Source organism: Schistocerca americana, chromosome 6 (assembly GCF_021461395.2).
Source record: "Schistocerca americana isolate TAMUIC-IGC-003095 chromosome 6, iqSchAmer2.1, whole genome shotgun sequence".
In the NCBI taxonomy this organism is placed as follows: Eukaryota; Metazoa; Arthropoda; class Insecta; order Orthoptera; family Acrididae; genus Schistocerca; species Schistocerca americana.
Window position 1 is genome coordinate 57,272,537 of NC_060124.1, and position 26,835 is coordinate 57,299,371.

The 26,835-nt window shown below is 45.3% G+C and overlaps 1 protein-coding gene across 1 annotated transcript in view; it reads right to left on the reverse strand.

Annotated features, from left to right (window-relative positions):
- The window catches only part of LOC124619955, a 615,134-nt gene that overhangs the window by 79,459 nt on the left and 508,840 nt on the right, over nt 1-26,835 (reverse strand). Inside the window, exons 3-4 of the mRNA XM_047146618.1 lie at nt 11,476-11,564; nt 313-628 (exon numbers count right to left, since the gene is read on the reverse strand). Coding sequence (XP_047002574.1) covers nt 313-628; nt 11,476-11,564 — 405 coding nt within the window. The remainder of the gene's footprint in view (nt 1-312; nt 629-11,475; nt 11,565-26,835) is intronic.

A 26,835-nucleotide genomic window follows, 5' to 3' on the forward strand; every position in this document is an offset into this window, starting at 1 on the left:
AGCATAAAACTGGTGCACAGCTTCCCTCTCCCGCCCCAGACACACACGCACTCACGCACACTTGTACGGGCCCGTGCGTAGAGAATTAATGTAAATGCATACGGTTTGGCATCACGCTGCATTGCGCCAACTGCGCTGGCTGCCAGCTGCCGGCCGCCTCCGAAACTGCATTTATTACAGTGGGTGGGGGGGAGGTAGGAGGAGCAGTGGGGTGGTTGGACAGGGAGTGGGGGGGGATGCAGCGCGTTCGCTACGCAATCCGACGCCGGCATACCATCCCCCCCCCCTTCCCTCCCCCAGCCCGCTAATTACCATAAACAATTTTGCGCGCAAGCTGTCATTAACGGGGCGTATGAGCGCTGGCCACGGCTGCCCTAATGAGGAGCCACCGCTGGTCTTTTTCCAGCGTTTGCGGACAGCGCTGCGCTGCGTCAGAAGGGCTCGCCCTGCGAGGTCCGCGCAGCCCTTTGTGCGGCGCTCTCGCTTCCGGCAGCAGCCCAGCCGAGTCCAGCGGAGCCCTTCGCCGGCCAGACGATCTCCGCCCTCGGGCCTCCTGCCTCGTGCCCGCGACAGCACGCCGCGTCCACTGTGTCCGCACCCGACGTCGACGCGCCCCCGGGACACAGCTCTGCAATTGCAACCCGAACGGCTCTGCCATTGTCTTCTGCGCGTGCACCGTGAAAGGCGAGCCTGGCATTCGATCCGACACGCGCTCCTGCGGTGCCAGCACACGCGTGTACAATGCAAACACCTCTTCGCCTGTGGGCACGCTGCATGTAGCCCAATTGATGTTACTAAACCAGGGTCGGCCACGGCGTGCCAAGCTGCATGATTGCTGCGTGCAGGCCTGTCTCGTCTTTGCTCACTCCTTACAGGAAGCACTGCATACAGTACGTCATGTCTTTCACAATTTAGGCGAGGCATTTTCTCGTCTTTTTTTTTCAGAAAGAAATTTCCACTATTTGACTGGTTCATTTATTTTGCACAGTCATGTTTTCGGATTTATGGCCATTCTCAAGTTCTAATGGTTCAAATGGCTCTGAGCACTATGGGACTCAACATCTGAAGTCATCAGTCCCCTAGAACTTAGAACTACTTAAACCTAAGTAACCTAAGGACATCACACACATCCATACCCGAGGCAGGATTCGAACCTGCGATCGTAGCGGTCACGCGGTTCCAAACTGAAGCGCCTAGAACCGTACGACCACACCGGCCGGCTCACAAGTGCATAGCGAAATATTAAAATACCGGGTGATCAAAAAGTCAGTATAAATTTGAAAACTGAATAAATCATGGAATAAGGCAGATACAGAGGTAAAAATTGACACACATGCTTGGAATGACATGGTGTTTCATTAGAACCAAAAAGATACTCAAGTTCAAAAAATGTCCGACAGATGGCGCTTCATCTGATCAGAATAGCAATAATTAGCATAACAAAGTAAGACAAAGCAAAGATGATGTTCTTTACAGGAAATGCTCAATATGTCCACCATCATTCCTCAACAGTAGCTGTAGTCGAGAAATAATGTTGTGAACAGCACTCTAAAGCATGTCCGGAGTTATGGTGTGGCATTGACGTCGGATGTTGTCTTTCAGCATCCCTAGAGATGTCGGTCGATCACGATACACTTACGACTTCAGGTAACCCCAAAGCCAATAATCGCACCGACTGAGGTACGGAGACCTGGGAGGCCAAGCATGACGAAAGTGGCGGCTGAGCATACGATCATCACCACACGACGCGCGCAAGGGATCTTTCACGCGTCTAGCAATATGGGGTGGAGTGCCATCCAGCATTTTGGTTCTAATAAAACCCCATGTCATTCCAAACATGTGTGTCAATTTTTACCTCTCTATCTACATTATTCCGTCGTTTATTAAGTTTTCAAATTTATGCTGAATTTTTGATCACCCGGTATTTAGGCTATGACATGTCACAGACAGCTGAGAAAATTTTTTAACATTTCAACATTCTATAAAGCCGAAATTACGATTGTGTAAAATACATGAACAATTAACAGTCAAACGGCGGAAATTTCTTTCCGAAAATTCTACTTGACTGTGGTCCCCCCCAAAGGAGAGACAAGTTTTTTGTAGGCACGACTTTCTTTACTTCGGCAGAATCATTATGTCAGTGCTGTTCACCCATCGCTGTTCAGGGTATAAATGAGGTCTGTAAGTCCAGTAACTGTTTGCACAAAAACGGACAGTGTAGCCATTATCGTCACATGCCTTCAAAAATAAATGTGAATGACAGAAACATAAGAATTCTCAGTATCACTTAATCGTTACAACGCGGAAGCGCTGTAACAAACGTACGAATGGAAAGACCGCGTGCAGAATAGCGGTTTGGTGGGACTTGGTTCTCGGTTCTTATTTGAGCTAGAAATGTGGGGTAAAAAGCTTTTGGTTTGGCCCGCATCAGTGGCCATTAGCGTAGCCATTCCAACATCTCTCTTCCTGTAGCTGTTTACAGTATGTTAAGCAAGGTCTGGCAAATTGTGCGAATGAATTAATTCCGTCTGCAGAAGATTTTAAATGGCGTGAAATCAATTCTCAGGCAATGGTACCATTTGTATGTGCACTATTTGAATTTTACGTGCAAAAACTGCTCCCTTAAATAATACGGACTAGAACGAGACTAATTGTTCAAATTTGGTCTCCCGGAGTATAGACTTTGATTTAAGATAAATTTTTACCGTACGAAAAACTCTTGCTTAGATCGGATTTTCGTGCAAGAACCACCTTTTTCTGGGAGGTTTCTGAAGTGTGCCACTTCTGTACTCTAAACTTGTAGGAATCGCTTCAAACTCTGCACTAAGGTAGATAAATGGATAAAATCAAAACAAATTTTTTTTTCGAATATTTTTTAACAGATGAGATACGATGGTTTTAAGTCGAGCTAAGTGTACCACGGAAAATTCTTTATTACGTGAACCGAATGTGCGGAAACGATTTAAAATGAATCAAAATAACAAAAAAATGCATCTTTACGATAAAAAGAAAACTCACTTTCAAAAATCGACCTTCATTCGAATTTTACACTCGAAAAACATATTTTTTTGAATTTTTCTACGCACGCCACTTCTGTGTTTCAAACTTCTGCGAATCAGTTCAAATTTTGTAAAAAGGTACAAAAATACACGTAATTAATGGCCGTCCTGTTGTTTTATCAAAGGTTCACCCGACGCCAAGATATAAGTAACATGGTTCGAAAGACAATACGGAAATCTGTACCACAAAAGTCGTCGCCTTAGTCAACAAAAATCTACACCGATTGCCAAGCTATGACAGTCTACTGTCAAAATTTTGATAGAGTAAAATTTAGGAACCAGGATGAAAAAAGGCGAAAATGTCCTGCACGGAGTTGGGGATGTAAAAGAGGGGAACTAGCTTTTCGCTTTATCTGGCAGCTTAAGAACAGATAGACGTAAATTTATGTGCTTCTAGAGAGTGGGATGCTTCTGCAGTAGGAAGTATCCGAGAAAAAGGGGTGCATCTATAATAGCAAATATCCCACAGTGGCGATGCATTCATCCTAAATTTCAATGACGAATTGTGTCATAGTGCACGACACGTTGACATGTTGTTAAGGCGGCATTCGGTAACAACGCTGTGATCAGTCTGACGAGATTCTCCGTAGTCGCAGATCCGTAGTTCGGTTAGCCAGCATTTGTATAATGAGTCTCGACAGATGCCAAGTGACGTCTTTCTGCTGTTTTTGCTTTCTCCATACGTGGCGAGGCAGTTCCATTCCTGGTTGTGGTGAAGTAGGGCCAATAGTTGGTGGTGCCTGAGCTGGTTTGACGACTTCCCAATGGCCTCTCCACAAGTTGTTCATTTTGAAACTGTCCCTCAAAAGTGTTTCTGCTGATGGTCTCTGCAGAACAGCGTTTACCAGGTCACTGAGCAGTGGAAGGTGGGGATTGGCTACAATTTTATTCTGTACCTGTTTGGAATCAATATTCATCACGCGCTGGCTATTTAACAAGACTGGAGCGCTAATGTACTCGGAATCCGAGTACATAAGTCTAACTGCTACTGTTCTCGCCCTCCAGCCGAAGAGAATATAAGCACCGCTACTGCCAGCCTCGACCAGACTGTATACGCACAGTACTGGGAGAGTGCACTACGATAGCAGTGCCATGTGACCCATCTCAGTTGCTTACATGGACCTTGTATACAGAAAAGGACTTTGATTGTTTGCATGGCGCCCATCGCTTGCGACACCGTTGTAGATTCAAAGTTAAGTGTTGTCAGTCTTCTATATTTGTAATAAAGACTATTAATGTGACTTGCTTGAATTGTTGTATAGCATTCCGAGAACGCAGCATCCTATAGGTACACTATAAGCGACGAGTGGGCAGGACCTCACATTATACACGTAATCAAGTACACACCAATAGAAAAGAGAGATACAGGACGGCCGACGAAAAGATGGCTTCAGTGGAGAAAGAACAGACTGCTCCATGAAGTTAACGAGAAGAAGAAGAAGAAAAAGATATAAGAATTAAAAGTACTAGAATTCTTCTGTGAAACAAATGCCACAGTTACGATAAAACGACGTGAATCATGTCAGTAAAAAAATAGGTTTCCAGCGAATTACCTAAAGGAGTACCAAAAGTTAAAAATGGCTTAAATCAAAAATTTAGTGACAGGAACTGCAGGTTACTTAAACAGTTACTACCTAATACAGCTGACAAGTCTGTGCTGGTGGGCCAGCTCATGTAACAACGCATTTTTTTTTCTCCCTGCGGAATTCTCAGATTCGCAATGCTTTCAGCTTTCATCTGATGAAAAGGTTAAAATACAAAGCACCTCTTGTTTCAGCTAGATCTCTCCGAAGAGCAAAAGAGAAATATTGTTAACTTCACCAAAGAGGGATTCGTAAACTGAAGGCCGAGTCGTTCCGCTGGTGACGTGTTGTTCTGTACAGCATCAAAGGAAGTTAAAGCAGGCAAACAGATGTGACGGTTTGTCGCCGCTATAGTCACGCTCATTAAAGGGTAAACTGCGTCTAAGCAGAGTTTTACAACATGCGTCGGACTACTAGCTCTTCAGGTTAGAATTAGTGTCCTGCGCGATGGAACATCTGGACGTTTTCTGCGCGGAAAGCTTGTGAGCACAAAGGCATGGTTATTTTCTAAGTGACACCTCAGCCTCGTTCACGTCGCCTTCTTCTATTCTGTTGTCACAAATCTCTCCTCTTACATTTCATTTGATTCGATCTAAAAACTGGACGCATCAGAACGTCTTGTCTATGAACTGTCATTCCTTCAAGAAGTATTACTCTTATCGTGACTGTAAGGACGCAGGAAAACGACTTGCTTGATGTGTCTTCTGACTTATGTAATTGTTCTGCAAGCCTTAAAAGTAAGTTCACCACAGGTTCAATGATAGTCAGAATTTAAGTTGGAAATATAACATTATGGATAACACTATTGGGGACAGCGATCTGTCAGTAAAGTAACATCAGTAAAAAACAGTCTCGCTCGCACAGTCATTTATTAAAAATATTTTGCGACTGGGGTCAGCACAGCTGTTCCAAGCCTCATCATAGTCAGACGTGTGGCGCATTACCTGAAGATGGCCTACTACCAGAGGCCGAAACCGGTCGTATTTTTAATAAATGATTGCCCGATCAAACTGTTTTTTACTAATTTTAATATAATATTTGCTTCAACGCGCAGAGAAGCTCGTGGTTAGATGACATATTAAAGATATAGGAAAGTGAAATGTGTAGAAAGTGGATTTGGAAAACAATGGGAACTCTGGACAGGACTAGTAGACTATAACGTGGTAGACGCAAGCGATTGTGTCCGACATGACAAACGATTGTGGACTTCGACTTATCGAAGTCTGTTTCGCCGCACAAACCGATTTCCACTATACTAAAAATGTTCTTTACGCGATCTACTTGACCAGTAGTTATCTGTGTTTTTCCCGGTGCGATACAGCACTTTGTGCCTGTCATAGTACTCGGCTCGGTAGTGTTACTATTGCGGGCAGTGTACATCACGAGCAGTCAATATGTGACGTTGAAGTAATGCACTGATTTCATTTCGGTAACACATGCGCTGTGGTATCTCGCAAACATAGTTTTTTTTTAATTCTCTGCCATTATCTCCTCAAGTAAATAGCTACCTTTCTTGTTGTTCTTATACGAATACGCCCCATCGCAAATATGCTACCAATTTAAAAAAATTAAAAAGTACTTTTTCGAGAGCATTTTTCCATTTATAAAAACACAAACACACCAGACACACTGGTTTCGACGATCGTGTTGTATTAGTTCATGTCTGAACGCCACATGCAACTACATTAATTCTCATCAAGCTAATGCCCAATGAACGAACGAAGAATACCAATATGAGCCACACTCGGTTCCGTCCCATCCTCTTACGTAGCGAAGAAGAAATGAGCACATACCTCAGTGTGCGACCGAATTACTCTTATACAGCTCTCGTTGTCCTCACACTACGTATGCGATGGTGTTAAGTGTACCGCGGTAAATCGAAACCGGTTCCTAAATTTTATCTTCCACGAATTAGTCTTCCTGTTAATACCAGGTAAGTTTTTACCGAGCGCTTATGCTACACTTTCGTATGGACAGTGCCAACCTTCTGTGGTCCTAACAGCATGACTACATTCCTTTGACATCTTCTGGCAGCCTTAATTGATCTCAACCAATGAGGTGGTACTTTATAACAGGTCATACCAGAGTCTTGCGTGCCGTTTCTTTGCCTCATGCACTTTTCTCAGAGTCCTTTAAATAAATTCAAAACTTGGGTTTGCGTTCTTATTGAAATTATTCGTACCATTTCTTGCCGCTTCATAGTGTCTCTAGGTATTTAAACGAGACGGCTGTCACCAGAAGGTAACAACGAATGCAGTAATCTGATATTACAGAGATACTTCATTTTTATCAGTTCGTCCACATTCCAGAAGACCTATTGCACAATGTACAAGAGACGTACTGCATTTCCTTGTAATTATCCAGTGACGATGTTCTCTCGCAAACACCAGAGTCACCAGCTAAGAGTCTCTTATTGCTGCTCTCTCTATAATGAATCATTGATGAGTAATGAGAACGAGTGGAGTACTTTTGCTAGACGATATCCTTTGAATTTAGGCAGTAAACAAGGCTGTGATGCAAGACGGCAGTTACTTACCTGCTGGAGAACGGTGAGATCTGCAAAGTATAGCAGCACACAACATACTATGTACGCAGTACTACTAAACTAAAACTACTATTGCAAATATTGCTGAAACAATAAGTGTTAAAATGTGTTCCCAATCTTAAGTGGGGCAAGAGTTGTGTTTTTTTTTCTTGAAACGGGCGGCGTCTTAGTATTCGAGACATTTTCGTACTAAACGGCAAGCTCCCATTGGTTTATTGTTGGTGGGAGCAATATAGCCCTGTCGTTGTCAGATTAACATGAATAGAAGTACGTAAAAGAAGCACCTCTTGCTTCGTGGTCATTTATACCTTTAGTATTTTATTTGTGAACCATATGATTTTACACTTCTTATTCTGTTTTTGTTAACGAATCTCATTTCCCATTTAAACAATTATGCAAATAGAATAAACTTTCTACTAAGAACGCTCACAAAATATGTGGGTGGGATCGGTAAGAGCTCGTAGCGTGTCTGATAACTGTGCTAGCTTGTATATTAGCATGTTTTAGTCCAGTATGAACGAGGTTCACGTGATGTAAGAACTCTTCACTTTTTTTACATCGATATGTTCTTACTTTCCCAATGGTAACTTTAGCAGTTGTGCTTTGGATGATACATCTGGCTACTTGGTTTACAATAAACAAGGCGGATCCAACTTCCACTACTTTGTGTTGAGGTGGCCCCGAGCGCTGCTTTTAAAGTGAAAAGTGTCGTCACTAGGGCAATGAATGTAAGTAAGACGAGTTTTTGTGATTAGGTTTGTGTTATGCTGTTGTTATACAGGTTTTTTTCAGGAGAAATAGTAAATCGTTCATATAACGTTAGTCCAACTTTTTACTAGGTACAGGGATGCACTTGTTAGAATGTAATCCGAACCACACTTATAGAAGGTGCTAAGCAAAGGAAAATAATTTAGTTCAAAGTTCATTTTCATAAATTCCACCTCCGACTTCAACAAATTTTCGAATTTTCTTGACAACACCACATGTAACTCCTCTTTTTTGGAGGCACCACTATTCATAATCGGAACGATCAGTTCGCTTACTTTTTCTTTAAAGACTGTGCTTTTAACCATCCTCACAGGCAAAGATCTAAAGGAGGAAGTTCCGGGGTCTTTAGTGGTTAAGAAACCTGACCGTTCCGGGCTGACCTATCTTCCCTTAGCTTTCGATGTCGTGTTACCTAACGCCTAGAATGTGTAGGGGCCCCGTCATGTTCGTAGATCATACGCATGCTTCTAGCTAAAGGAACCTCTCCCAACGATGCAGGAAGCTCGTTTTCAAGAATAGATAACGGGGCCCAGGAAGAGGATGTGATAAGACAACAGGACCAATCAACTGACTGTCATCTTTCCCGAGAAGCATTCCTGAAAATGTCTGCATAAATACATGCTGGTTTTCGTTGCGTCACCGATGCGATTTACCAGTGGTACCGATACCGTCACAAGTAAAGATTGCTTCATCAACAGACAGTATTGATGGACGGGTCGATTTGCAACCACCCAAACACTAAATTCCAGTCGTCCACCTTCATATCTATTTAGACGTTGTTGAATCCGGTGTAAATGACACACGTAGAACCTGTGCATACGTAATGTCTGCCATATTCTTATACTTGAAAAATGTCCTCTACTTCAATCATTTGCCCACGTTCTGATGAAATATGGCTGAAGGCACTGTACCAGTCGCACGGAGTTTAATTAAAAGACGTGTAAACACTGCTGAATCTGGACTCTTCAGTTAGGAAATCCTCTGAGGTATACTGCACAAGTAGCATTTGCGTTACAAAGCCGAAACGCAATCACCACATCGGCACATTCAGCGTTTGTAAATACGTGCAATACGCTTGAACTACACTAACTGTCCAACAAACCACAATCACATAGTTAAAAAATCCAGTAGTGTAAACTCTACCAGAACTTGAATTTCAAAACAAAAATGGCAGTCGATAAATAAACCCATAGCGACAAGTATACAAACTTAACTCTGTAACCTGCTGTACTCCTGTAACCAGTAAAAACTGGACAAAAACTATGATCTCCTAAAATTTTCAGCCGTCTGAATCGCGTAAGTATTTATTTGTTTAAGACAACCTGTTTCGACAGATTTTGCTATCATCTTCAGGTTTTAAACAATCTTTTTGTTATGTGTTCATTTTAGGTTGAACAGCACGAAAAGATGTCATGTGGATAAACATCAGCAAATTACACTATTGGCCATTAAAACTGCTACACCACGAAGATCATGTGCTACAGACGCGAAATTTAACCGACAGGAAGAACATGCTGTGATATACAAATGATTAGCTTTTCAAAGCATTCACACAAGGTTGGCGTCGGTGGCAACACCTACAACGTGCTGACATGAGGGAAGTTTCCAACCGATTTCTTATACTCAAACAGCAATTGACCGGCTTGCCTGGTGAAACGTTGTTGTGATGCCTCGTGTAAGGAGGAGAAATGCGTACCATCACGTTTCCTACTTTGATAAAGTTCGGATTGTAGTCTATCGCGATTGCGGTTTATCGTATCGCGACATTGCTGCTGGCGTTGGTCGAGATCCAATGACTGCTAGCAGAATATGGAATCGGTGGGTTGAGGAGGGTAATACGGAACGCCGTGCTGGATGGCAACAGCCTCGTATCACTAGCAGTCGAGATGACAGGCATCTTATCCGCATGGCTGTAACGGATCGTGCAGCCACGTCTCGATCCCTGAGTCAACAGATGGGGACGTTTGCAAGATAACAACCATCTGCACGAACAGTTCGACGACGTTTGCAGCAGCGAGGACTATTAGCTCGCAGACCATGGTTGCGGTTACCCTTGACGCTGCACCACAGACAGGAGCGCCTGCGATGGTGTACTCAACGACGAACCTGGGTGCACGAATGGCAAAACGTCATTTTTTCGGATGAATCCAGGTTCTGTTTACAGAATCATGATGGTCGCATCCGTGTTGGCGACATCGCGGTGAATGCACATTGAAGCGAGTATTCGTCATCGCCATACTGGCGTATCACCCGGCTTGATGGTATGGGGTGCCATTGGTTACACGTCTCGGTCACCTCTTGTTCGCAATGACGGCAATTGGAACAGTGGACGTTACATTTCAGATGTGTTACGACGCGTGGCTGCACCCCTCATTCGATCCCCACGAAACCCTACATTTCAGCAGGATAATGCACGACCGCATGTTGCAGGTCCTGTACGGGCCTTTCTGGATACAGAAAATGTTCGACTGCTGCCCTGGCCAGCACATTCTGCAGATATGTCACATACTGAAAGCGTCTGTCAATGGTGGCCGAGCAACTGGCTCGTCACAATACGCCAGTCACTACTCTTGATGAATTGTGGTATCGTGTTGAAGCTGCATGGACAGCTGTACCTGTACATGCCATCCAAGCTCTGTTTGACTCAATGCCCAGGCGTGTCAAGGCCGTTATTACGGCCAGAGGTGGTTGTTCTGGGTACTGATTTCTCAGGATCTATGCACCCAAATTGCGTGAAAATGTAATCACATGTCAGTTGTAGTATAATATATTTGTCCAATGAATACCCGTTTATCTTCTTCTTGGTGTAGCAATTTTAATGGCCAGTAGTGTATAAAAGGTCTGTAATAACTAAAAGTCTGTCAAAACCGGTTGCCTTAAATAAAGACATATTTATGCGACCTAGGCTGTTGAATGTTTTTAGCAAATTAAACAGAGAGCTTCTTTGGTCTTCCCAGAATGAGAAAATTCAGTCTAAAGTATTTAGTATTCCTCCTTAAGCTCCTGTAAACAGTAATCTCCAAACCACGTGATGCTCGAGTCTGACGAGCGAAACCCGTCAAAATAAATAAAAATACGTGACACGTGGCTGTGTTCTGTACATTAGTTACAATGGACTCAATGCCGCCAGCAGTCGACTCCTGTGTTTGTTAAGGTGGAAGCTTGTTCCGGAAAAAGCTGAAGGCGGAAAGAGGAGAGAGTGAGTGTACTTACGTCGACGTCGATCCGGAGGGCGTCCTCGTCGCTGTAGCCGAGCGAGCGCATGTGCTTCAGGTAGGTGGTGGTGATGGGCATGCTGAAGTCGATGCGCGGCGGCGGGGGCGGCGGGTCGGCGGCCCCCGCGGCACCGCGCAGCGCCAGCGGCAGCACGAAGGGCGGCGCGGCGGCGGAGGGCGACGGCGACGGCGACGGCGAGGGCGGCGGGGGCGGCGTGGTGGCCGGCGTGGCGGCGGGCGCGGGGGAGCCGGCGGGCAGCGGCGGCGGCAGCGGCGACGACACGGGCGCCGAGGCGGCGGGCGACGGCGAGCGCGGCCGGCGCTGGCAGTCGGTGCAGCCCAGCAGGAAGCGCGTGACCGCCTCGCGCGGCAGGAACGCGTACGTCTCCGTGATCTGCAGCACGCGCCCGCCCGCGGCTCGTCAGCGCCCGCCACACTACACAGCCACACAGTGCCTACAACAGGTCGCACACAGTCCTCATCCGAACACTTTTACCTTTCTTCCGCTCCGGGTAAACAGGGACCAAATGAAAAATTGACTCCCGGCCTATTCGCGAGGGGTAGACGCGATCTCAGGGAACACCAGTTCGGGTTCCTGAGGAATGTGGGAGTGCGAGAGGACACACCGACTGGGGTCGACGAGAAGTACGGGCCGCACAACGAACATGCGACGTCACATTAGTCGCCTTGTCCGCCATATGTCGTGAACGCTCGGCTCAGTGCAGGCCCAAGGGAAACAAAACGTCATTAAAAAGGTGCCCACTAAAGATCTTAACTTCGTCATGTGCCGTCGAGAGCTTGGATGCATTTAAGGGTGGTAGGACGTCAAACGGGCCGACTTGGAGTAGCAGAGGCACCAGACGACATTTTAATTTCCACTGTCTATACTTTTACAAATAAATTCATAAAACTTTGTCAACACGACCAGGAGGGATTCATGATTCAAACTCAAAGCAATGTAAGTTCAAAAGTATAACAAAATAATTTTTTTTACGTGTGAAATTTCATCATTTTTTCACTTACTATTGGCTGCATTTGTTGCTATAGGTACTCTTTTCTTCACAAGTAAGAGAGATTCTTCGATGAATTTTGCACAGCATACAAACTATACTTATAGGTGTATAAAACTCTAGAATTTATTTAACTAATGAAAAAATGAATGAGCTGTTACATTTTAAACTTCATGTTAAGAAAAATCTCAAATTTTATGGTTAATTATCTCAATTTTTAGCAAAGTTTTTAATAGATTAGGAAAATTCTAGAGTTTCATACACCTGTAAGTACGGTTTGTATGTGCAAAATTCATCAAAGAATCTCTCTTACTTGTGAAGAAAAATGTACCTATAGCAACAAATGCAGCCAACAGTAAGTGAAAAAAATGATGACATATTATATCTAAAAAAAATTTATTTTGTTATGTTTTCGCGCTTCCACTGCTACGAGTGTGAATCCTGAGTCCTTCCTGGTCATGCTGACAAAGTTTTATGAATTTATTTGTAAAAGTATAGACAGTAGCAAATAAAATGTCCTGTGGTGCCTCTCTTGCTCCAAGTCGGCCCGTTTGACGTCCAACCCCCCTTAAGAATTATTAAATTCGTCTCCCCACCGGAGACAGCTGCTGGCACAGGTATTACCTGCAATGTCACGCGCTGCAACGCACGCGCCGCAGCTTTTTGGGCCTCGATACCGGCAGCAATCTTAGAAGACTGACGAAAGACAAACCTACATTGATAGCATATCTAGACTTACACGGCACTCAGATCTTTGTATTTTTTTAATCTGTATGGTACGCGAAGCTCAAACCCGAAATATGAGTCGCCATAGGTAGTTCAGTGTAACTCGACTTTGAAGTTCTCCGAGCATCTTGAATACCCTTAAGTAAGGTCATTTACTTCGCAGGTAGTGTGGCTGTCTCGTAGAATGCTTGCTTGGCACTCGGGGGGAAGGGCGGCTCGGGTTGATTCCTCGGCATCGCAAATTTTTAAACAAAGATACTACGAGCGTTTCCGTGGAGCGTAAAATACATAAAGATGGAAAAAATGGATTCCAATTATTCTCTTTAGTTTCAATCATCTCTATCATCAGTTTTCAATAAAAGAGCGGTAATTAAGAATTTAAATTTGGAATGAAAACTGGAGTAGTAGTAACATGTGCACTATTCATAAAAATGAGAATTATATACTGGGTGTCTCAAAAAACCTTCGACAAAGCACAGGTTCCTTACATCAAAACAAGAAAACATGTGTACTAAACAAGGGCTCTAAAGTGTATAGCTTAAGAAACATGAGTACTTCTTTATCTTCGATACTATAAAACACATCTCTTCTACTGCAAACTCTTTGCTTTTCATGTTTTGACAGCAGTACCATCGACCAAAACAAGACAAAAAAGCCTAGTAAACATGGGCTCTAAAAAGCAAACCTTAAGACCTATGAGCACTTGTTCAGAAGAAGAAATGTGTTTCACTCTAAACAAGTGCTCATAGCTCTTAAAGTATGCATTTTAGATTCCATGTTTACTGGACTTTTTTCTTGTTCTGGTCAATACTTCCTCCTCCCAAAATTTTAGAGCACAAGTTTACTAGAAACTTCCTACTCATTTCTGTGTAAGTTACCTGTACCTGTAGTTTGTCGGCGTCTTTTAGGGGACACCCTGTATGTGTTAATGAGCATATATTTGATAAATTTTGTATTTAAATGACGTAGATATTCTCCACTGAACGAAAAAAGGAAAAAAGAATAATGAAAAAAACGTACCCGGATTACCGATCCAGCGATTGCCAGACTTTTTCCCATCTTTATGTATTTTACGCCTCACGTATCGGCTCGCAGAGCAGGCACCTTTGTTTAAAAATTTGCATCAGCCGGGAACAGAACACGCCCTTTCCCCGTGGCGGGAGAACGTTCTACCAAAGAGTCGCGCTGCCTGTCTGGAAACCAACCTTACTTTGGATGTTAAAGACTCTCGGGAAACTTCAAAGTCGATTTTCTCGACAACGTTTGAGAGTTGCATCGACCTCCTTTGGATAACTGATATTTTAGTTCTGAGCTTCAGGTATCGAAAACATAAAAAATTACAGAAATGAGATTAGCATGTGGCCTTCTTCTTAGAGAAACATTCTGACCACTGCGCTACCATTCTTTGAAAACGTATACGTAATAGGAGTCAAATACAAGGAGCGAAAAGTTATCTCCATCTTCTGCAGAAACCAAACTGAAGTTGTAACACTCGAAGGGCATGAAATAGAAGCAGTAGTCGACACAGGAGTAAGACAGCGTCTGCCGGGATTTGTCTGGAGCGATTTAGGAAAATCACGGAAAACCTAAATCTGGATGGCCGTTATTCTCCCGAATGGGAGTCCAGTGTGCTAACCACAGCGCCACCTCGCTCGGTCCTGTACATAGAGCAAGCAATAAAAGAAACCAAGGAGATATTTTGAAAATGAACTGAAGCTCAGGAGGAAGAAATAAAAACATCGCAGTTTGCCGATAACATTGTAAATATGTTAGAGACGGTAAATGTCTTTGAAGAGTAGATGTGCGGACAGTGACTTGAAAAAAAGAATCTTTTTCAGCTAAACTGAGGCCTTCTGTCAAGGCTGCAACCGTCATTTGATCTTGTGATTGAACTGGGTCTAAAGCATCAGGTTTGTCAACTGTTTGCTCTAGTTCAAACATTTGTGTAAGCTCATCAATTGTCAGCTCCTGATTGTGGGAATCCAGCGATTTAGTCAGGGCCTGGAGCTGATTTCCGTTGGTTTTCAGTGGTGAACAAAAATAGATACAATTTTTTCCAGACGACAATAAAAGTTTTTTCTGAAATTTCATTCCAATATTGCCCAATAATTCTCACGGTATCTAAAAAGTTGAATCGCCTCCAAAAGTCTTTAATAGAGAGCTCCTTGTTTTGTCTCATAATAGTTACGTGTAGATGCGGAAACGATCATCTCGCGTAGTAAGTTTTTAATGGTTTAATGAGTCCCTGGTCCGTCGCTTGATGCAAGCTGGCTCTATTCGGTGGAAAAAATACAACTTTCACACGTGGGTCGTAATTAATTACAGTAACATGGGATGACCTGGTGCATTGTTGACTAATAGCATCACTTTGAACGGATTTGTTTTAATTGGCAATAACGTTCGACTTCCGGTATGAAGTGATGACCAAACCAGTCCTCAAAAAGGGAAGCTGTCACCCAAGCTTAGATTCGACTTCCAAAGCACGGGCACCCCAGATTTAGATGTATCTTTGAAACGTCTTGGATTTTCTGAGCGATAAACTAAGAGAGGTTTTAATTTACAGTGACCAGCTGCATCATTTGCTCCAGCCATTACTGTCAATCGATTTTTGGAGGCTTTGAAATCTGGAAAGGTTTTCTTTTACCTCGCGATGAAAGTTCTTTTAGGCATCTTCTTCCAAACGACTAGTTTCATCTACGTTGAATATGGTTAGGATGGTATAACCAACTTCTTCTGTAATTGCCTTGAGTTTCTGTCGTTGGAGCAATGCTATTTATTAGCGCTTGCCGCCTCTCCACTTTCTGCCAAATTTATGCCAATCACAACAACTTTTGAATCGGCTAAACTAACCGTTTCTAGCTTTAAACATTTCTTCATCTTTCACCGCCTCCCCAGCTTCTTTCAATATTTCAAAAATCAGCTCAGCTTGAGAGCAGACCTTGTTCTAACCAACAGGACAATTTTTCACTCTTCCTTGGTTGTTGTTGTGGTCTTCAGTCCAGAGACTGGTTTGATGCAGCTCTCCATGCTACTCTATCCTCTGGAAGCTTCTTCATCTCCCAGTACCTACTGCAACCTACATCCTTCTGAATCTGTTTATTGTATTCATATCTTGGTCTCGCTCTACGATTTTTACCCTCCACGCTGCCCTCCAGTACTAAATTGGTGATCCCTTGATGCCTCCGAATATGTCCTACCAAGCGATCCCATCTTCTAGTCAACTTGTGCCACAAATTTCTCTGCTCCCCAATGCTGTTCAATACCTCCTCATTAGTTATGTGATCTACCCATCTAACCTTCAGCATTCTTCTGTAGCACCACATTTCGAAAGTTTCTATTCTCTTCTTGTCTAAACTATTTATCGTCCACGTTTCACTTCCATACATGGCTAGACTCCATACAAATACTTTCAGAAATGACTTCGTGACACTTAAATCTAAACTCGATGTTAACAAATTTCTCTTCTTCAGAAACGCTTTCCTTGCCATTACCAGTCTACATTTTATATCATCTCTATTTCGACCATCATGAGTTATTTTGCTCCCCAAATAGCAAAACTCATTTATTACTTTAAGCGTCTCATTTCCTAATCTAATCCTGCAGCATCACCCGATTTAATTCGATTACATTCCATTATCCTCGTTTTGCTTTTTTTTATTTTCATCTTATATCCTCCTTTCAGGACACCATAATTTTAACATTATTTTCATCTGAGCGACAATACCATGACGTTTACGAATGATATTTGAATTCAAAGACTGAACATTTTCACTGCTTCTGTAGGTTTTTATTTATTTTTTATTGTTCTACGTGTAGATTCCTGTAGATTACACTTCTTTGTTCGTTGCCAAATATTAATTTTTGCGTCGAAGTCTTTGATAATATTAAGTTTACATTCGAAGATAATGATTTTATTTTATTTTTTCGATGCAAATAAATCAATTCTGCTTCGTTTGGATGACAGGTAGAATCTATCAATCAATCAATGCAGTTCCGCGGATAAAACGATTCTGCGCGAAACACGTCCGAACCTGTCGTAAGTCGAATACTGTGTGGGCGCAGTGGAGGAATAGAGTTGCGCAGCGCTCAATTGAACCGTGTAACTCAGGCTCGTGCAAAACGGAAGTAGAATCGTGTAGCTACGGTTCTGTGTACAAAGGGCTAGCCTATGTCGGAGTATTACTGTGTTCCAGTGTCAGAGATATCCGAACGACTTTTGCTTATAACTGTCGAGTCGGGCCGGCCGATGTGGCCGAGCGGTTCTAGATGCTTCAGTCTGGAACCGCGCGACTGCTACGGTCGCAGGTTCGAATTCTGCTTCGGGTATGGATGTGTGTGATGTCGTTAGGTTAGTTAGGTTTAAGTAGTTCAAAGTTCTAGGGGACTGATGACCTCGGCTGTTAAGTCCCATAGTGCTCAGAGCCATTTTGTCGAGTCGGTCTTTTCCGGAAGAGGGTACCATACCTCAAAGTGATACAGTTACCATTCCCCATCATCCCCGAAAGCCTGTAGCATCATCACGGAACCGCCCTGTATGTTACATAATGAAACTCTTACATTCAGCAGCGCTGGGTAGCCGCACGGTCTGAGGCGCCTTGCCCCGGTTCGCGCGGCTCCCCCCGTCGGAGGTTCGAGTTCTCCCTCGGGCATGGGTGTGCGTGTTGGCGTAGGTTAGTTTAAGTTAGATTAAGTAGTTTGTAAGCCTAGGGACCGATGACCTCAGCAGTTTGGTCCAATAGGGACTTAGCACCACCACTCTTACATTCTTTCCTCATTGTTATTTTTTTCTCCGTTTTCATTCAGCCTTTCCCACGAATTCGCTGTCGATCACGCGAAGCTTCTGTGATGTTCGCTGGTCCCTTTCCGTGCCGGCAGACCTTGGGGAGGAGCTCTGGCTGGACCACCTGGCTCTGCACCTGGCGTTTGCCCGGCGACCCCAGGCAGGCTGGGCCGCTCGGCTCGCAGTTTCCCGGAAGAGCAGAGGTTGCTGGCGCCAGCGCCCACTGCCCACGCTATTCCTGGCGCTGAGCCGCCGCACACAGCACGTGACTGCTCCCTGCAGCTCTCCCTCCTCTCCTGCCACTAGAACAATGCCAGCGTCGCAGGTCCGACACCTCTGGCTTCCTTACCTACCGTCGAACATTCCGTTGTGAAAAAAAAATCACTGTTGACTAAAAAGCTGGCCATCCGCTGGAGACATCGCGCCAGGACATAGAAGTACCGGCTCTAGCCTTGACAGTGGACAACTGGACGAGGCTGAAAATGCACAAATTTCTTCAAGTATGCCATTCCCAGATGAATGGAGCTATCAACTTGCTTAGAGTTGTAAGACTATCGGAGGCTAAGCTACTGTAGACTACAGTAAGTAAGCGAAGAAAAAATGGTTCAAATGGCTCTGAGCACTATGGGACTCAACTGCTGTGGTTATCAGTCCCCTAGAACTAAGAACTACTTAACCTAACTAACCTAAGGACATCACACACATCCATGCCCGAGGCAGGATTCGAACCTGCGACCGTAGCAGTCACACGGTTCCGGACTGCGCGCCTAGAACCGCGAGACCACCGCGGCCGGCCCGCTGTAAGCGAAGACTACGGTACTTTCTCTAGTGGCTTTAATCAGTTAAGGCCAATGCGCTTGCCGCAGTGGTAAAACTCGTTCCCGTCAGATCACCGAAGCTAAGCGCTGTCGGGCCTGGCTAGTACTTGGGTGGGTCACTGTCCAGGTCTGCCAAGTACTGTTGGCAAATGAGGTGCACTCAGCCCTTGTGAGGCCAATTGAGCAACTAGTTGACTGAGAAGTAGCGGCACAGGTTACGAAAACTGACAACGGCCACAAGAGCAGTATTCACATCCTGTGGGTGAAGCCTAAGGGCTGATGATGACACGGCGGTCGGTCGGTGCCGTTGGGCTTTCAAAGCCTGTTCGGACGGTGTTTGTCCTTTTTTTGTCAGTTAAGGACGTACCCGCGTTATATGTACATTACGTGTGTTACATACCTATCCGGCGTTTCGTTATAACGCTTGTTTTCGTTAGGTATGCAATCAGTGTCTTACTAGATTCCCCTAAAAACCGGACACTGTAGCCGGCCGCTGTGGTCGAGCGGTTCTAGGCGCTTCAGTCTGGAACCGCGCTGCTGCAACGGTCGCAGGTTCGAATCCTGCCTCGGGCGTGGATTTGTGTCACGTCCTTAGGTTAGGTTTAAGTAGTTCTAAGCCTATGGGACTGATAACCTCAGATGTTAAGTCCCATAGTGCTCAGAGCCATTTGAACCATTTTGAACCGGACACTGTAAACTGTCAACATACTTAGTGAGGATGTATGAAAGGCCTACCCTACCGAATATTTTTGTTCTATACTGTTATCCTCCTGTTTGTTACTGAACAATAAACAGTATTTATACCGAAATTGGATATCTCAATGTTTAATTCAGGTTCGAAAATTGTTGGTTTGTAGCGCGAAACAATGCTGTGATCAAAATGAAGAAAACAATACAGATTTATCTTATAGCGCTAAAAAGCGAAATTTCGTCAACAAAATGGTAAAACAAACGCAAAACAAAAAATAGACTGACGGAAAAATGTCGCAGCACCAACAATTAATTAATGTAAAGTAACGAAATTTCGGGAATACGTTTGTCTAGGTAACATACTCGTATTTAACTAACACTGTAGGATCACAGATTAATGTAGCTGGTACATAAATAACCGATTTAAGCGCCAAAATGTGATGCGCTGTGTTTTACATTTGCCGGATGTCAGTTTGTGGGATGCAGCTCCATGCCTGTTTCACTTGGTCGGTCAATATAGGGACGGTTAATGCTGCTTGTGGATGAGGCTGAGCTTGTCGTCCGATGATATCCTACTATGTGCTCGACTGAAGACAGATCTGGTCACAGAGCAGGCCAAGACAAAAGATCTACACTCTGTAGAGTATGTTGGGTTAAAACAGTGGTATGTGGGCGAGCGTTATCCTGTTGGAGAACATCCCCTGTAATGCTGTTCATGAATGTCAGCACAATGCGTCGAATCACCAGACTGGCGTACAATTTTCTAGTCAGGTTGCGTGGGATAACCACGAGAGTACAGTCATAAAAATCGTACCCAAAACCATAACTCCACTTATAGGTCCAGAGTGTCTAGCATGTAGCCAGGCTTGTTGCAAGACCTCAACTGGCCCCCTTCTAACCAACACACAATCATCACTGACACCGATGAAGGACCAGCTTTCATCAGAAAACACAACGTATCTCCACCCTGCCCTCGAATGAGCTCTGGTTTGATACTATTGAAGTAATCGTTTTTTAACAGTTCGTTGTGTCACTGTTGTGCTAAACGCTGCTCAAATTCCTGCTGCAGATGCAGTACGATGCATCAGAGCCATGCGCCGAACACGGCGGTCTTCCCTCTCGTTAGTGCCTCGTGTCGGCACCGATTTAAGACAAGTGTAATGTGCTGCGAATACATAGAAAGAAAGATCCTTTACCATTTAGCTACATATAGCAGGTCAGCAACTGGAAGCAGTTAATTCCGTGAATCATCTGCGAGTAAGCATTAGGAGTGATTTAAAATGGAATGATCATATAAAGTTGATCGTCGGTAAAGCGGATGCCAGACTAAGATTCATTGGAAGAATCCTAAGGAAATGCAATCCGAAAACAAAGAAAGTAGGTTATAGTACACTTGTTCGCCCATTGGTTGATTATTGCTCACCAGTGTGGGATCCGTACCAGATAGGGTTGATAGAAGAGATAGAGAAGATCCAACGGAGAGCAACGCGCTTCGTTACAGGATCATTTAGTAATCGCGAAAGCGTTACGGAGATGATAGATAAACTCCAGTGGAAGACTCTGGAGGAGAGACGCTCAGTAGCTCGGTACGGGCTTATGTTGAAGTTTCGAGAACATACCTTCACTGAGAAGTCAAGCAGTATATTGCTCCCTCCTACGTATATCTCGTGAAGAGACCATGGGAATAAAATCAGAGAGATTAGAGCCCACACAGAAGCTTACCGACAATCTATCTTTCCACGAACAATACGAGACTGGAATAGAAGGGAGAAGCGATAGAGGTACTCAAAGTATCCTCCGCCACACACCGTCACGTGGCTTGTGGAGTATGGATGTAGATGTAGATGTAGACCGGTCCCCTGGCGATTGACGCCACTGTCAGCTATCATTTTTAGTGACTACATTCCTGCCAAGTTTTTCTGTAACATCGCAGAAGGAATATCCGGCTTCTCATAGCCCTATTACGACCTCGTTCAAACACCGCGAGGTGTTGATAATGGCGTCTTTGTCGTCTTAAAGACATTCTTGACTAACAGCAACCCACCACGTCCAAAGGTAAGTAACGCTTGTGACCGTTACAGCGTATATCTAAAGCAAACCTGATTTGCATCCTCATAGTGGCGCCACTCTTATGCGACTGGCGCTATATTTGAACAGACATAAGCTTTCAGTAGTAAAAAGACGCCTACCAACTTTCATTTATGTCACACAACTCCTTCTTTGTGTTGCGATTTTTATTCCGTCAGTGTATATGAAACATCATTTCAATACTTCGGCGAAATTATGTGAAATATGTTCATAAACAACTTTCGCATTTATTAACAACAACAAAATGGTTGCCTTTTTCTTACGATGAAGAACGTCCTGTTCAGTACAAAACAACAACAATTAGTACATAGATTGTGTTTAACTGGTACATGTAAACAATACTTGCATCAAAAGTAATTGCATTGGTTGCTACGCAGAAGTTACGCTATCAGCTAATTTTTTTTACGTATAAAATGCGGTTTATATTGTGTAAGAACATAAAATACGCAACGGACTAACACTGAATCATTTTGGATTCTGATTACGTGCAAAGCAGCGAAAAAAGTTGTTGAGGTATAAGACTGTTTATTTAGTTAATCTTTTTTTGTCCACTGTTAGTATTTGTTGCCACTTTCATTCTGTGAGCTGCAAACTGGACCTTACGGAATGCGGCTGACAAATCACTGACATCACTCCCTGGGGTTTGCTTCTAGAACTTGCTAAATAGAGTAACAGACCTCTGTAATTAAATCCGAAGTACACTCTTACAGTTTATGTGGTAAGGGATCATTTCACATTCCCTACCGGCACATAGTTTCACTCCGTTGTATTTTGGCATCGGGTGGGCACGGCTGCCGAGACCTGCGAACTGGACGCCGGCCTTGGCTGCGAGACGTAAAACTTGGCCGCCTCTTCCGGCGCTGTGTCGCGCCAGGCTGCACAGCGACCGGTTCGCCGGCCGAGGAGCCGGGAGCCGCTTCAAACGGCCGACGCCCGCCTGGCGCAAACTCGGCGCCACATCTCGTGTCGATGTATTGCGCGGAGATGGTTGCAACTGGAGGTTTACTGTTTCGCAGGTGGGGGAGGAAGGGAGAGTGATAGGGGTGGGAACTTTGTATAGGGGGGAAAGACTGTGAGAGGGGGAGGGGATAGAGGCAGGAGGCGAGAAAGGGAAATGGCTCTGAGCACAATGGGACTTAACACCTAAGGTCATCAGTCCCCTAGAACTTAGAACTACTTAAACCTAACTAACCTGAGGACATCAGACAACACCCAGTCATCACGAGGCAGAGAAAATCCCTGACCCCGCCGGGAAAGGGAAATGATAGAGGCAGAGGGAGGGGGACAGAAGCATAGAGATGGAGAGGAAATGGAGAGAGGGAGGAAAAAGAGCTAGGATATGGACAGAAGACGAGAAGGGGGATGAGGAGAGAACGAATTATAATCATTTTTTTCAACATTTTAGTGTCCAGGACAACAGATTACAAAATTAAGCAATGTTGGAAAGATTGGGCAAGTATCTCAGCCTTTTTGTAGGAGAGCAACGAAAAAAGTGGAGAAAAAATTTGGAATAAGAACAGAAGTGTAAATGGAACAGGTAGAGGACATCACAAATCTTCTGGCCGGATTTAAGAAAGGCTTAGGCATACTGAAATGAAAGAAGGGCACAGTTTGCGCAGAAAATGGCTTAAGGATGAACAAAGCAAAGAAGAAGTTGATGGAGTGTAGCAATTCCCTAACGTCAAAGAGAAGTAAAGACTTCTCCCATCTAACAAGCAATATTATACAAGATGCAAGATGGTCGGAGCAAGGCAGATATCAAATGACTGGCACTGGGCAAAGAAAGCTTTCTTCAATAAAACAGCTCTGCTGCTAAGAGATATTTTCTTGAGTTGCTTGGATCTTCATTAGGTCCAGAGCACATACATCTCTTCTTCGAAATAGAAAATTTGTATGATATATTTGGAGGACAGCAGTGTGTCAAAGTGAAACGTGACCTACAGGAAACCTGGAGAGCAAGAAACAGAAAACCCGGAGAACAAGAAACAGGAAACATTTGAATGTTACAAAATTGAAGCGACAGGTAAAGTACGAAATGAAAATGAAAAAGTACGCGTGAGAAGAAGGAACACCTTATTAGAATCTGCTGTGGCATCCAGGAATAGACCAAAAAAAAATATATATATATAAGGCGACAAAGACTTGAGAGGATGTTATTGAGGCTGCTGTGGGCTGAATTCCAGGTTATCTAATTTTACCACTGAGTCTTGACTGGAATTATTCAAATGGTTCAAATAGCACTGAGCACTATGCGACTTAACTGCTGAGGTCATCAGTCCCCTAGAACTTAGAACTACTTAAACCTAACTAACCTAAGAACATCACACACATCCATGCCTGAGGCAGGATTCGAACCTGCGACTGTAGCAGTAGCGCGGTTCCGGACTGTAGCGCCTAGAACCCTCAGCCACATTGGCCAGCAACAGCCTTTATATAGAATATATAGATTGAGAAGAACAATTTCAGCCATGGCACTGGCGCAAAGACTGGTGATATGGATCTTGACCACCACCTCTCCTTCCCTTGCCGGCCAAACACTATCCATCACCTGGATTGGAACCGGCTCGCCTCCGAGTCGAGCGCCACCTCACAGGCATGCGTTAGCGACCTCGGTCTTGACGTGGGTGTGTGACACACAGCCAGGTGTAAATCGTATGCCGCCGAGCTGGAGGGAGTGGGGCAACCCGCGGCGGCGGAGTTTCGAGGCGTGGTTCCGGGTGTGGGACACGGCGCGGCAGGGCCCGCCGTCCTTTGCCATTTGTGACCGCGGCGCGGCGCGGCGGCTGCCACCCGGACGTCAGTGGCAGCCACGGCCGCATGCAAAGCGCCGCGATTTATAGGGCGGCGGATGGGCCTTGTGCAACAGACGCCGGCCAGCCTTCCGCGGGACTCGGAAAGTCAAGGCCGCCTCGCCGGGCGCTCTCGTGTCTTCCCCCTTCTGGCTCAAGCAGCGAGTCCGACAACGACCCAATGTGAAGAAGACGCAGCCTCAGACGGAGCGTCCACTGCGTCTACACGACTGTAGTCAATGAGAGGGTTTTAGGTTAGGAGTCGCGGTAGCCTTCATGTCACCTGAAACTATTTTTCTCGTATCATTATACACTCCTGGAAATGGAAAAAAGAACACATTGACACCGGTGTGTCAGACCCACCATACTTGCTCCGGACACTGCGAGAGGGCTGTACAAGCAATGATCACACGCACGGCACAGCGGACGCACCAGGAACCGCGGTGTTGGCCGTCGAATGGCGCTAGCTGCGCAGCATTTGTGCACCGCCGCCGTCAGTGTCAGCCAGTTTGCCGTGGCATACGGAGCTCCATCGCAGTCTTTAACACTGGTAGCATGCCGCGACAGCGTGGACGTGAACCGTATGTGCAGTTGACGGACTTTGAGCGAGGGCGTATAGTGGGCATGCGGGAGGCCGGGTGGACGTACCGCCGAATTGCTCAACACGTGGGGCGTGAGGTCTCCACAGTACATCGATGTTGTCGCCAGTGGTCGGCGGAAGGTGCACGTGCCCGTCGACCTGGGACCGGACCGCAGCGACGCACGGATGCACGCCAAGACCGTAGGATCCTACGCAGTGCCGTAGGGGACCGCACCGCCACTTCCCAGCAAATTAGGGACACTGTTGCTCCTGGGGTATCGGCGAGGACCATTCGCAACCGTCTCCATGAAGCTGGGCTACGGTCCCGCACACCGTTAGGCCGTCTTCCGCTCACGCCCCAACATCGTGCAGCCCGCCTCCAGTGGTGTCGCGACAGGCGTGAATGGAGGGACGAATGGAGACGTGTCGTCTTCAGCGATGAGAGTCGCTTCTGCCTTGGTGCCAATGATGGTCGTATGCGTGTTTGGCGCCGTGCAGGTGAGCGCAACAATCAGGATTGCATATGACCGAGGCACACAGGGCCAACACCCGGCATCATGGTGTGGGGAGCGATCTCCTACACTGGCCGTACACCACTGGTGATCGTCGAGGGGACACTGAATAGTGCACGGTACATCCAAACCGTCATCGAACCCATCGTTCTACCATTCCTAGACCGGCAAGGGAACTTGCTGTTCCAACAGGACAATGCACGTCCGCATGTATCCCGTGCCACCCAACGCGCTCTAGAAGGTGTAAGCCAACTACCCTGGCCAGCAAGATCTCCGGAACTGTCCCCCATTGAGCATGTTTGGGACTGGATGAAGCGTCGTCTCACGCGGTCTGCACGTCCAGCACGAACGCTGGTCCAACTGAGGCGCCAGGTGGAAATGGCATGGCAAGCCGTTCCACAGGACTACATCCAGCATCTCTACGATCGTCTCCATGGGAGAATAGCAGCCTGCATTGCTGCGAAAGGTGGATATACACTGTACTAGTGCCAACATTGTGCATGCTCTGTTGCCTGTGTCTATGTGCCTGTGGTTCTGTCAGTGTGATCATATGATGTATCTGACCCCAGGAATGTGTCAATAAAGTTTCCCCTTCCTGGGACAATGAATTCACGGTGTTCTTATTTCAATTTCCAGGAGTGTATTATTATCATCAAGTAGATTTACAGTCAAGCGCCAAAGGTACTGGTACAGGCATGCGTATTCAAATACAGAGATATGTAAACAGGCAGAATACGGCGTTGCGATCGGCAACGACTGTATAACACAACAAGTGTGTGGTTCAGTTGCTAGATCGGTTAGTGCTGCTACAATGACAGGTTATCAAGATTTAAGTGAGTTTGAAAGTGGTGCTATAGTCGGCGCACGAGCGATGGGATACAGCGTCTCCCAGGTAGCGATGACGTGGGGATTTTCCCGTACGACCATTTCATGAGTGTATCGTGAATATTAGGAATTTGGTAAAACATCAAATTCCGACATCGCTGCGGCCGGAAAAGGTTTCTGCAAGAACGGGACCAACGACGACTGAAGAGAATCGTTCAACATGACAGAGGTGCAACCCTTCCGCAGATTGTTGCATATTTCAATGCTGGTACATCAACAAGAGGCAGCGTGCGAACCATTCAAAGAAACATAATCTATATGGGCTTTCGGAGCCGAAGACCCACACGTGTACCCTTGATGACTGCACGACATAGTTTTTCGCCTCGCCTGGGCCCGTCATCGCCGACATTGGACTGTTGATGACTGGAAACATGTTGCCTGGTCGGGTGAATCTCATTTCAAATTGTATCGAGCGGATGGAGTTGTACGGGTATGGAGACAACCTCACGAATCCATGGACCCTGCGTGTCAGCAGGGGACTGTTCAAGCTGGTGGATGCTCTGTGACGATGTGAGGCGTGTACAATTGGAGTGGTATGGGACACTTGATACGTCTAGGTACGATTCTGATAGGTGACACGTACGTAAGTATTCTGTCTGATCACCTAAATCCATTCATATCCATTGTCAATTCCGACAGACTTGGACAATTCCAGCAGGACAATGCGACACAACACAGAGTGGCTCCAGGAACACTTCCGCTGGCCAACAGACTCCCCAGAGATGAACATTACTGAGCATTTCTAGGATGAGTAGCAACGTCCTGTTTGAGAAGAGATCTCCACCAC